Source organism: Salmo salar, chromosome 14 (assembly GCF_965601325.2).
Source record: "Salmo salar chromosome 14, fSalSal1, whole genome shotgun sequence".
Lineage (NCBI taxonomy): Eukaryota > Metazoa > Chordata > Actinopteri > Salmoniformes > Salmonidae > Salmo > Salmo salar.
In genome coordinates this window covers 53,761,024-53,774,541 of record NC_138304.1, presented here as the reverse complement: position 1 = coordinate 53,774,541, position 13,518 = coordinate 53,761,024, and the positions used below count along the sequence as shown (strand labels likewise).

Here is a 13,518-nt window from a genome sequence, read left to right as displayed (position 1 = left end):
CTGAGCGCTAGCTTGAACGTTGTGAAAATTCTGTGCAACTTCCAGCGTGAGTTTACTGTGAACACTGAGGCTGCATCCGCTTTAAGTTACAGTTTCGGACAGTGGTCAAGTAGGCTACTGTGGCTATTTGATCATAGTTCAGGCCTACCAGAGTGGCCTACCATCAAAAACAATGGAGAAAAAATGGATGCCATAACGTTCTATCGTTCAGCCTACAGGAGCAGCCAATGTGTGGTGTTCAATGTAGGCCTACATTCCATGAGACTTTTGAAGAAAAAACATGCAAGGCTTAACATCAACCTGTTTATCCACTTGTCCTTCAGACAAGGAAGTGACTGAAAACATGTTGTTATGTTGTTTGATGCAAGAAACCACTTAACAAAATAAAATGCATTATTATTCCTATACCATTATTACAGAGAATCAGACAAATGATGCTACCCTCTAAACTAAAGGATATGAACAAAATATGCACACGTGGCTACATGCAGCTCTCATGTTGATCTAAAAACAAGCTCATCTACTCACGACCGCTCATGCTGTAAACACAGTCCAGTGCATCTACTCACGACCGCTCATGCTGTAAACACAGTCCAGTTCAAAGTGAATGGCACAGATCCATATATGGCAATGGTCTATTTGCATGTAGGCCTACTGCAGCTCTCCATGGGGGACCAGTACGGGAAAAAAATGTATGAAATGTATTCATTCGCTACTGTAAGTCGCTCTGGATAAGAGCGTCTGCTAAATGACTAAAATGTAAATGTAAATGATTGGTTACGGCACACCGGTCTGTTAATCCTACTCTGATGCGTTCTGCCTACAACAAAATCTCTTGCGTAGTTCATTTTGTTTCGGTATGTTGCATTGAAAGTGGCTAATATTTTGCTGATTCGATCACAATTCCCACAGTAAAGGGAAACCTTAATACTGTTATTAACTAAAGGGGAAAACTCAAAACATTTAAATGAATTTCAATCTCGTGCTTCTCTGCTCGGGCTGATTTTTTTAATGACCGGCAGTCCCAGAAGTGCTGCGCGCCTGTGCGCAGCTTACAGGGAACATTGCTAGTGACACTCCTATTTAGAAATTATTAAGTTATTTTCTTCTAATAATTGCATTATTCACAATTCACATAGGCCTACCTGTAGTGCATACTCCATTCGGCTTGTATCCATCCCCATTTCCAAAGAGCGCTTCTTGTCCGTTTACCAAAGACACGCTCCTCCAAACATTATTCAGTCCTATAAGGCCACATCAACGGTAGTCCTAGGCTTTATCTTGCTTATGGAAAACATGCCTCACACATACAATACCCTTTACAGAAGCCTCGTATTTTAAATTGAGGAGAAGTGTGACGCATAAACATCTATACTTGTTGAAGCCAATGTCGATCCACAATGGACAAGGACAAGAATATTCCGTGCCCCGAGACAAATCGGAGATGACTATGCAAATGCCGTCAATAACCTACAGAACTGGAAACAAACCCTCTTAAGCCATGGAAGTGGCCAAGCTTTCGTCACACCTACAACTTGTTTATTCATTAAAAGCCAACCTTTTTTTTCACGCCACTGCCAGCTATTATCAAATCAAATTTATTTTTATATAGCCCTTCGTACATCAGCTGATATTCTCAAAGTGCTGTACAGAAACCCAGCCTAAAACCCCAAACAGCAAGCAAAGCATGTGAAAGAAGCACGGTGGCTAGGAAAAACTCCCTAGGAAAAACTCCCTAGAAAGGCCAAAAACCTAGGAAGAAACCTAGAGAGGAACCAGGCTATGAGGGGTGGCCAGTCCTCTTCTGGCTGTGCAGGGTGGATATTATAACAGAACATGGTCAAAATGTTAAAATGTTAAAATGTTCATAAATGACCAGCATGGTCAAATAATAATAATCATAGTAGTTGTCGAGGGTGCAACAAGCACGTCCGGTGAACAGGTCAGGGTTCCATAGCCGCAGGCAGAACAGTTGAAACTGGAGCAGCAGCACGGCCAGGTGGACTGGGGACAGCAAGGAGTCATCATACCAGGTAGTCCTGAGGCATGGTCCTAGGGCTCAGGTCCTCCGAGAGAAAGACAGAAAGAGAGAAAGAGAGAATTAGAGAGAGCATATTTAAATACACACAGGACACCGGATAAGACAAGAGAAATACACCAGATGTAACAGACTGACCCTAGCCCCCCGACACATAAACTACTGCAGCATAAATACTGGAGGCTGAGACAGGAGGGATCAGAAGACACTGTGGCCCCATCCGATGATACCCCCGGACAGGGCCAAACAGGCAGGATATAACCCCACCCACTTTGCCAAAGCACAGCCCCCACACCACTAGAGGGATGTCTCCAACCACCAACTTACCGTCCTAAGACAAGGCCGAGTATAGCCCACAACGATCTCCGCCATGGCACAACCCAAGGGGGGGGCGCCAACCCAGACAGGAAGACCACGTCAGTGACTCAACCCACTCAAGTGACGCACCCTCCCACGGACGGCATGGAAGAACACCAGTAGGCCAGTGACTCAGCCCCTGTAAAAGGGTTAGAGGCAGAGAATCCCAGTGGAAAGAGGGGAACCGGCAAGGCAGAGACAGCAAGGGCGGTTCGTTGCTCCAGCCTTTCCGTTCACCTTCACACTCCTGGGCCAGACTATACTTAATCATAGGACCTACTGAAGAGATAAGTCTTCAGTAAAGACTTAAAGGTTGAGACTGAGTCTGCATCTCTCACATTGGTAGGCAGACCATTCCATAAAAATGGAGCTCTATAGGAGAAAGCCCTACCTCCAGCCGTTTGCTTAGAAATTCTAGGGACAATTAGGAGGCCTGCGTCTTGTGACCGTAGCGTACGTGTAGGTATGTACGGCAGGACCAAATCGGAAAGATAGGTAGGAGCAAGCCCATGTAATGCTTTGTAGGTTAGCAGTAAAACCTTGAAATCAGCCCTTGCCTTAACAGGAAGCCAGTGTAGGGAGGCTAGCACTGGAGTAATATGATCACATTTTTTGGTTCTAGTCAGGATTCTAGCAGCCGTATTTAGCACTAACTGAAGTTTATTTAGTGCTTTATCCGGGTAGCCGGAAAGTAGAGCATTGCAGTAGTCCAGCCTAGAAGTAACAAAAGCATGGATTAATTTTTCTGCGTCATTTTTGGACAGAAAATTTCTGATTTTTGCAATGTTACGTAGATGGAAAAAAGCTGTCCTTGAAACAGTCTTGATATGTTCTTCAAAAGAGAGATCAGGGTCCAGAGTAACGCCGAGGTCCTTCACAGTTTTATTTGAGACGACTGTACAACCATCCAGATTAATTGTCAGATTCAACAGAAGATCTCTTTGTTTCTTGGGACCTAGAACAAGCATCTCTGTTTTGTCCGAGTTTAAAAGTAGAAAGTTTGCAGCCATCCACTTCTTTATGTCTGAAACACAGGCTTCTAGCGAGGGCAATTTTGGGGCTTCACCATGTTTCATTGAAATGTACAGCTGTGTGTCGTCCGCATAGCAGTGAAATTTAACATTATGTTTTCGAATGACATCCCCAAGAGGTAAAATATATAGTGAAAACAATAGTGGTCCTAAAACGGAACCTTGAGGAACACCGAAATTTACAATTGATTTGTCAGAGGACAAACCATTCACAGAGACAAACTGATATCTTTCCGACAGATAAGATCTAAACCAGGCCAGAACTTGTCCATGTAGACCAATTTGGGTTTCCAATCTCTCCAAAAGAATGTGGTGATCGATGGTATCAAAAGCGGCACTAAGATCTAGGAGCACGAGGACAGATGCAGAGCCTCGGTCTGACGTCATTAAAAGGTCATTTACCACCTTCACAAGTGCAGTCTCAGTGCTATGATGGGGTCTAAAACCAGACTGAAGCGTTTCGTATACATTGTTTGTCTTCAGGAAGGCAGTGAGTTGCTGTGCAACAGCTTTTTCAAAATGTTTTGAGAGGAATGGAAGATTCGATATAGGCCGATAGTTTTTTATAATTTCTGGATCAAGATTCGGCTTTTTCAAGAGAGGCTTTATTACTGCCACTTTTAGTGAGCTTGGTACACATCCGGTGGATAGAGAGCCGTTTATTATGTTCAACATAGGAGGGCCAAGCACAGGAAGCAGCTCTTTCAATAGTTTAGTTGGAATAGGGTCCAGTATGCAGCTTGAGGGTTTGGAGGCCATGATTATTTTCATCATTGCGTCAAGAGATATAGTACTAAAACACTTTAGTATCTCCCTTGATCATAGGTCCTGGCAGAGTTGTGCAGACTCAGGACAATGGAGCTTTGGAGGAATACCCAGATTTAAAGAGGAGTCTGTAATTTGCTTTCTAATGATCATGATCTTTTCCTCAAAGAAGTTCATAAATGTATTACTGCTGAAGTGAAAGCCATCCTCCATTTGCGAAGGCTGCTTTTTAGTTAGCTTTGCGACAGTATCAAAAAGAAATTTCGGATTGTTCTTATTTCCCTCAATTAAGTTGGAAAAATAGGATGATCGAGCAGCAGTAAGGGCTCTTCGATACTGCACGGTACTGTCTTTCCAAGCTAGTCGGAAGACTTCCAGTTTGGTGTGGCGCCATTTCCGTTCCAATTTTCTGGAAGCTTGCTTCAGAGCTCGTGTATTTTCTGTATACCAGGGAGCTAGTTTCTTATGACAGATGTTTTTAGTTTTTAGGGGTGCAACTGCATCTAGGGTATTGCGCAAGGTTAAATTGAGTTCCTCGGTTAGGTGGTTAACTGATTTTTGTCCTCTGACGTCCTTGGGTAGGCAGAGGCAGTCTGGAAGGGCATCAAGGAATCTTTGGGTTGTCTGAGAATTTATAGCACGACTTTTAATGCTCCTTGGTTGGGGTCTGAGCAGATTATTTGTTGCAATTGCAAACGTAATAAAATGGTGGTCCGATAGTCCAGGATTATGAGGAAAAACATTTAGATCCACAACATTTATTCCATGGGACAAAACTAGGTCCAGAGTATGACTGTGGCAGTGAGTAGGTCCAGAGACATGTTGGACAAAACCCACTGAGTCGATAATGGCTCCGAAAGCCTTTTGGAGTGGGTCTGTGGACTTTTCCATGTGAATGTTAAAGTCACCAAAAATTAGAATATTATCTGCTATGACTACAAGATCCGATAGGAATTCAGGGAACTCAGTGAGGAACACTGCATATGGCCCAGGAGGCCTATAAACAGTAGCTATAAAAAGTGAGTGAGTAGGCTGCATAGATTTCATGACTAGAAGCTCAAAAGACGAAAACGTCATTGTTGTTTTTTTTTTTGTAAATTGAAATTTGCTATCGTAAATGTTAGCAACACCTCCGCCTTTGCCGGATGCACGGGGGGTATGGTCACTAATGTAACCAGGGGGTGAGGCCTCATTTAACACAGTAAATTTATCAGGCTTAAGCCATGTTTCAGTCAGGCCAATCACATCAAGATTATTATCAGTGATTAGTTCATTGACTATAACTGCCTTGGAAGTGAGGGATCTAACATTAAGTAACCCAATTTTGAGATGTGAGGTATCACAATCTCTTTCAATAATGGCAGGAATGGAGGAGGTCTTTATACTAGTGAGATTGCTAAAGCGAACACCGCCATTTTTAATTTTGCCCAACCTAGATCGAGGCACAGACACGGTCTCAATGGGGAAAGCTGAGCTGACTACGCTGACTGTGCTAGTGGCAGACTCCACTAAGCTGGCAGGCTGGCTAACAGCCTGCTGCCTGGCCTGCACCCTATTTCATTGTGGAGCTAGAGGAGTTAGAGCCCTGTCTATGTTCGTAGATAAGATGAGAGCACCCCTCCAGCTAGGATGGAGTCCGTCACTCCTCAACAGGCCAGGCTTGGTCCTGTTTGTGGGTGAGTCCCAGAAAGAGGGCCAATTATCTACAAATTCTATCTTTTGGGAGGGGCAGAAAACAGTTTTCAACCAGCGATTGAGTTGTGAGACTCTGCTGTAGAGCTCATCACTCCCCCTAACTATTACACCCATAATAATGGCTGTGAAAATAGCAACAAATATTTCTGACACACCCTCCTTTAAAAGTCGTGTCATACTGCAGCACACCTTGACTTACAGTGGTTCCATCCTTTTAAGGGGACCACTGTAGGCGGGCTGCTGCAGCATTCTGTGGCACTTTAGTTTACCATCACATTAGGTTTGTTAAAATAAAGCCCACGGAGTGAGACTAAAGACATAAACGATGCAAAACAGTACAGCTTTAGAATCTACAGAATAATTGAAAGTTACCGAATATGCCCCTGAATCTTACACAGCCAACTTTTTATGCTAGAACTGACGTACAGTACCAGTCAAAAGTTTGGACACACCTATGCTTTTCCAACTGTCTTGAAGGAGTTCCCACATATGCTGAGCACTTGTTGGCTGCTTTTCTTTCACTCTGCGGTCCAACTCATCCCAAACCATCTCAATTGGGTTGAGGTTGGGTGATTGTGGAGGCCAGGTCATCTGATGCAGCAATCCATCACTCTCCTTCTTGGTCAAATAGCCCTTACACAGCCTGGAGGTGTGTTGGGTCATTGTCCTGTTGAAAAACAAATGATAGTGGGACTAAGCCCAAACCAGATGGGATGGCGTATCGCTGAAGAATGCTATGGGAGCCATGCTGGTTGTCTGCCTTGAATTCTAAATAAATCACTGAGTGTCACCAGCAAAGCACCCCCAAACCATCACACCTCCTCCTCCATGCTTCACGGTGGAACCACACATGCGGAGATCATCCGTTCACCTACTCTGCGTCTTACAAAGACACAGCGGTTGGAACCAAAAATCTCTTATTTGGCTCATCAGACCAAAGGACAGATTTCCACCGGTCTAATGTCCATTGCTCGTGTTTCTTGCTCCAAGCAAGTCTCTTCTTCTTATTGGTGTCCTTTAGTAGTGGTTTCTTTGCAGCAATTCGACCATGAAGGCCTGATTCACGCAGTTTCCTGTGAAGCATTTATTTGGGCTGCAATTTCTGAGGCTGGTAACTCTAATGAACTTATCCTCTGTAGCAGAGGTAACTCTGGGTCTTCCTTTCCTGTGGCGGTCCTCATGAGAGCCAGTTTCATCATAGTGCTGGATGGTTTTTGCGACTGCACTTGAAGAAACTTTCAAAGTTCTTGAAATGTTCCAGATTGACTGACCTTCATGTCTTAAAGTAATGATGGACTGTCGTTTCTCTTTGCTTATTTGAGCTGTTCTTGCCATAATATGGACTTGGTCTTTTACCAAATTGGGCTATCTTCTGTATACAGCGCAACTGATTGTCTCAAACGCATTAAGAAGGTAAGAAATTCTACAAATTGACTTTTAACAAGGCACACCTGTTAATTGAAATGCATTCCAGGTGACTACATCATGCAGCTGGTGGAGAGAATGCTTAGCGTGTGCAAAGCTGTCATGAAGGCAAAGGGTGGCTACTTTGAAGAATCTCAAAATATAAAATATATTTTGATTTGTTGAACATTGTTTTGGTTACTACAGGATTCCATATGCGTTATTTCATAGTTTTAATGTCTTCACTGTTATTATACAATGTAGAAAATAGTTATCTTTATCCTGGACCTGACATATTTGTTATTGTTTGTTTGTTTGTTGTTAATCTCCAGGTGGTTACGCACTATATCGGTCATCTTGTTTCTGAACAAGCAGGACATGTTGGCTGAGAAAGTATTAGCTGGAAAATCCAAAATTCAAGACTACTTCCCTGAATATGCTCGCTACACCATACCAAATGAAGGTAGGCAGCTCACCACCCCACACCACACCACCCCACACCACACCATCCCACACTACAGTACTACACCATACCAAATGAAGGTAGGCAGCTCACCACCCCACACCACATGAAACCACACTATCCCACACCACACCACATAAAACCACACCATCCTACACCACATCACATTAACCCACACCATCCCACACCACATCACATTAACCCACACCATCCCACACCACATCACATTAACCCACACCATCCCACATCACATTAACCCACACCACATGAAACCACACCACCCCTCACCACATTACACCACCCCTCACCACACCACCCCTTACCACACCACACCTCACCACACCACATCACACCACCCCTCACCACACCACACCACCCCTCACCACATTACACCACGCCACCCCACCCCTCACCACACCATCCCACACCACATTACACCACACCACCCCTCACCACATTACACCACGCCACCCCTCACCACACCATCCCTCACCACGCCTCACCTCACCTTACCACCCCTCACTACCCCTCACCACCCATCACCAGATCACCCCTCACCACCCCTCACCACACCATCCCCCTCCACACCTCCACCCCTCCATCCCTCACCACACCATCCCTCACCACACCATCCCTCCCCCCACTCACCTCTCCATCCCTCACCACCCCTCACCACACCTCACTTCTCCACCCCTTACCACACCATCCCTCACCACACCTCCACCCCTCACCACCCCTTACCACATCTCACCACCCCACACCACCCCTTACCACACCACACCACCCCTCACCACATTACACCACACCACCCCTCACCATACCACACCACCCCATACCACACCACACCATCCCACACCACATTACACCACACCACCCCTCACCACATTACACCACGCCACCCCTCACCACACCATCCCTCTCCACCCCTCACCTCACCTTACCACCCCTCACTACCCCTCACCATCACCAGATCACCCCTCACCACACCATCCCCCTCCACCCCTCCATCCCTCACCACACCATCCCTCACCCCCACTCACCTCTCCATCCCTCACCACCCCTCACCACACCTCACTTCTCCACCCCTTACCACACCATCCCCCCACCACACCTCCACCCCTCACCACATCTCACCACCCCTCACCACGCCACCTCACCTCCCCTTACCACACCACACCACCCCTTACCACATCTCACCACACCACCCCTTACCACCCCTCACCACGCCACCTCACCACATCTCACCACCCCTTACCACACCACCCCTCACCACTTAAGACATTACACCTCACCACAACTCACCACGCCACCCCTCACCATGCCACCCCTCACCACTCCACCCCTCACCACACCACACCACCCCTTACCACACCACACCACACCATCCCTCACCTCACCACACCACACCACCCCTTACCCCTTACCACACCACACCATCCCTCACCTCACCACCCCTCACCACATTACACCACCCCTCACCATACCACATCTCACCACACCACATCTCACCACCCCTCACCACACCACCCCTCACCACACCACATCTCACCACCCCTCACCACACCACCCCTCACCACACCATGCTCACTACACCACACCATGCTCACCACACCACACCATGCTCACTACACCACACCACACCATGCTCACCACACCACACCATGCTCACCACACCTCACCACACCACACCACACCATGCTCACTACACCATACCACACCATGCTCATACACCACACTGCACCATGCTCATACACCACACCATGCTCACCACACCATACCACACCATGCTCACTACACCACACCACACCATGCTCACCACACCACAGTATGCTCACTACACCTCACCATGCTCACTAAACTACACCACACCATGCTCACCACACCACAGTATGCTCACTACACCATACCACACCGTGCTCACCACATAACACCACACCATGCTCACCACACCACACCACACCATGCTCATCACACCACACCATGCTCATCACACCACACCACACCATGCTCACCACACCTCACCACACCACACCATGCTCACCACACCACACCACACCATGCTCACCATGCTCACCACACCACGCTCACTACACCACACCACACCATGCTCACCACACCACACCACACCATGCTCACCACACCACACCACACCATGCTCACCACACCTCACCACACCACACCATGCTCACTACACCATACCACACCATGCTCACCACACCACACCACACCATGCTCACCACACCATGCTCATACACCACACCACACCATGCTCACCACACCATACCACACCATGCTCACTACACCACACCACACCATGCTCACCACACCACAGTATGCTCACTACACCTCACCATGTTCACTACACTACACCACACCATGCTCACCACACCACAGTATGCTCACTACACCATACTCCACCACACCATACTCCACCATACTACACCATACTTCACCATACCACACCATACTACACCATACCCCCCTATACCAAACCATACTACACCATACCACACCATACTACACCATACTCCACCATACTACACCACACTCCATCACACCATGCTCACTCCACCATACTACACCCACCATACTCCACCACACCACACCATGCTACACCACACCATACTACACCATACTCCACCACACCACACCATACTCCACCACACCATACTCCACCACACCATACTACACCATACTACACCACACCATACTACACCACACCATACTACACCATACTCCACCACACCACACCACACCATACTCCACCACACCATACTACACCACACCATACTCCACCGCACCATACTACACCATACTACACCCTACTACACCACACCATACTACACCGTACTCCACCACACCACCCCATACTATGCCATACTACACCATACTCCACCATACCCGCCATACTACGTCATACTCCACCATGCTGCACCATGCTCCACCGTACTACACCATACTCCACCATACTCCACCATACTACACCATACCAAACGAAGGTAGGTACCTATTTGAACTAAAGTTTGAACTCATTGGATGTCGTCTCTTGTTTATCAGGCAGTTGAACCTGAAGTGTGTTTCTGTCTGTTTGTGTTCCACAGCAACTCCTGAACCTGGTGAAGACCCCAAAGTGACTAGAGCTAAGTTTTTCATCCGAGACGAGTTCCTGGTAAGTATTCAGTATTACTAATTCATGTTTAAACCTACAATCTGGGATTTAAATTTAAAAAAAAAATTGGCTGCCGTTTTGTTCAAAATGTCCAAACATTAATGTGATGTACCAATCACAGACTGTAGCTTTTAAAAGTCCCTTTTTTTAGCACCTGTTTTAATACTCTTGTCGGTAACCCTGGGCCTGATGTAATCAAACATGCCCTCTCACCTCTCGCCCTCTCCTCAGAGGATCAGCACAGCCAGCGGAGATGGTAGACACTACTGCTACCCACACTTCACCTGTGCTGTGGACACGGAGAACATCAGGAGGGTCTTCAACGACTGTCGAGATATCATTCAGAGGATGCATCTGAGGCAGTACGAACTCTTGTGAAGGGATGACGTACACACACACACACACACACACACACACACACACACACACACACACACACACACACACACACACACACCCATCAAGCCTTCTGGGATTTTATTCAAACATTTTGAATCCTCAACCCTAAAAACTGACCTGCTCCCTTCAACCCCACCCTCTGCCCTGATGGCGACTACAAAGTACTACTGAGGTGTCATCCTCTTCCTCTTGTTCGGAGACTGACTGAGGTGTCATCCTCTTCCTCTTGATCGGAGACTGACTGAGGTGTCATCCTCTTCCTCTTGTTCGGAGACTGACTGAGGTGTCATCCTCTTCCTCTTGTTCGGAGACTGACTGAGGTGTCATCCTCTTCCTCTTGATCGGAGACTGACTGAGGTGTCATCCTCTTCCTCTTGTTCGGAGACTGACTGAGGTGTCATCCTCTTCCTCTTGATCGGAGACTGACTGAGGTGTCATCCTCTTCCTCTTGATCGGAGACTGACTGAGGTGTCATCCTCTTCCTCTTGTTCGGAGACTGACTGAGGTGTCATCCTCTTCCTCTTGTTCGGAGACTGACTGAGGTGTCATCCTCTTCCTCTTGTTCGGAGACTGACTGAGGTGTCATCCTCTTCCTCTTGTTCGGAGACTGACTGAGGTGTCATCCTCTTCCTCTTGATCGGAGACTGACTGAGGTGTCATCCTCTTCCTCTTGATCGGAGACTGACTGAGGTGTCATCCTCTTCCTCTTGATCGGAGACTGACTGAGGTGTCATCCTCTTCCTCTTGTTCGGAGACTGACTGAGGTGTCATCCTCTTCCTCTTGTTCGGAGACTGACTGAGGTGTCATCCTCTTCCTCTTGATCGGAGACTGACTGAGGTGTCATCCTCTTCCTCTTGATCGGAGACTGACTGAGGTGTCATCCTCTTCCTCTTGTTCGGAGACTGACTGAGGTGTCATCCTCTTCCTCTTGTTCGGAGACTGACTGAGGTGTCATCCTCTTCCTCTTGTTCGGAGACTGACTGAGGTGTCATCCTCTTCCTCTTGATCGGAGACTGACTGAGGTGTCATCCTCTTCCTCTTGATCGGAGACTGACTGAGGTGTCATCCTCTTCCTCTTGTTCGGAGACTGAGTCATTCCTCCTTTCTACAGACATGAAGGAATGGAAGGGAAGTTGTTGCTTTTCTGCCTTGATTTGTCATTCCACTAAAGCCTGAGGCTTCCTCCTCCACCTCCTGCACTGTTGGGACATGTTGTTGGATTGGACTAGTGGACTGACTGGCTGGCTGACTAGCTGGCTGGGCGGGAGGTGGTGGTGTGTACTGGACTGACTGACTGACTGACTGGCTGACTAGCTGGCTGACTGACTAGCTGGCTGGCTGGCTGGGTGGGAGGTGGTGGTGTGTACTGGACTGACTGACTGACTGGCTGGGTGGTGTGTGGATCAATGTGTGTGTGTGTGTGTGTGTGTGTGTGTGTGTGTGTGTGTGTGTGTGTGTGTGTGTGTGTCACCTGTCCCCCAATCCCTTCCGAAGAAAGAGTGATAACGGACAGAGAGAGGGAGGAAGAAGAGGAGGAAGAAGAACAGAAAATGCACTTTGCTTAATACCTTTTTTGTTGAGGAAGTATAAACACAATGTAGCATCACAATATTTAATACTCTGTCTTACACAGTACCAGTGTTGCAGGTCGACTGAGGGATGGAGAGACTCAGGCCTCCTGTTGTTTGAGACCCTAAAGGACTGATACAGAGCAGAGAGAGAGAGAGAGAGAGAGAGAGAGAGAGAGAGAGAGAGAGAGAGAGAGAGAGAGAGAGAGAGAGAGAGAGAGAGAGAACTGGGAGCCAGGAAGGAAACGATGGAATGAACAGATGAACGAACTAATAAATGAAGAAAGGAATGGGACTAAGCCCTCTGCAACTTATCTCCCGTCGCTGCTTTCTGCCTGGCGTGACGCCGTCCTGGAAGGAACAACTACCCGACACGTTGACCAACAATCGTTTTAGCTTAGAAGATCTATGACTGAGGGGGGACGGGAGGGGACAGACGGAGGGGGGACGGGAGGGGACAGACGGAGGGGGGACGGGAGGGGACAGACGGAGGGGGGACGGGAGGGAACAGACGGAGGGGGGACGGGAGGGGACAGACAGAGGGGGGACGGGAGGGAACAGACGGAGGGGGGACGGGAGGGGACAGACTGAGGGGGGACGGGAGGGGACAGACGGAGGGGGGACGGGA

General features: G+C 47.6%; 1 protein-coding gene across 1 annotated transcript in view; it reads left to right on the top strand.

The window, feature by feature from the left end:
* LOC106592495 (guanine nucleotide-binding protein G(s) subunit alpha) overlaps window positions 1-13,306 on the top strand; it is a 38,292-nt gene extending 24,986 nt beyond the window's left edge. The window contains exons 4-6 of the mRNA XM_045694526.2: window positions 7,623-7,753; window positions 10,855-10,922; window positions 11,154-13,306. Coding sequence (XP_045550482.2) covers window positions 7,623-7,753; window positions 10,855-10,922; window positions 11,154-11,300 — 346 coding nt within the window. The 3' untranslated portion in view covers window positions 11,301-13,306. The remainder of the gene's footprint in view (window positions 1-7,622; window positions 7,754-10,854; window positions 10,923-11,153) is intronic.
* Window positions 13,307-13,518: the final 212 nt, after the last annotated feature.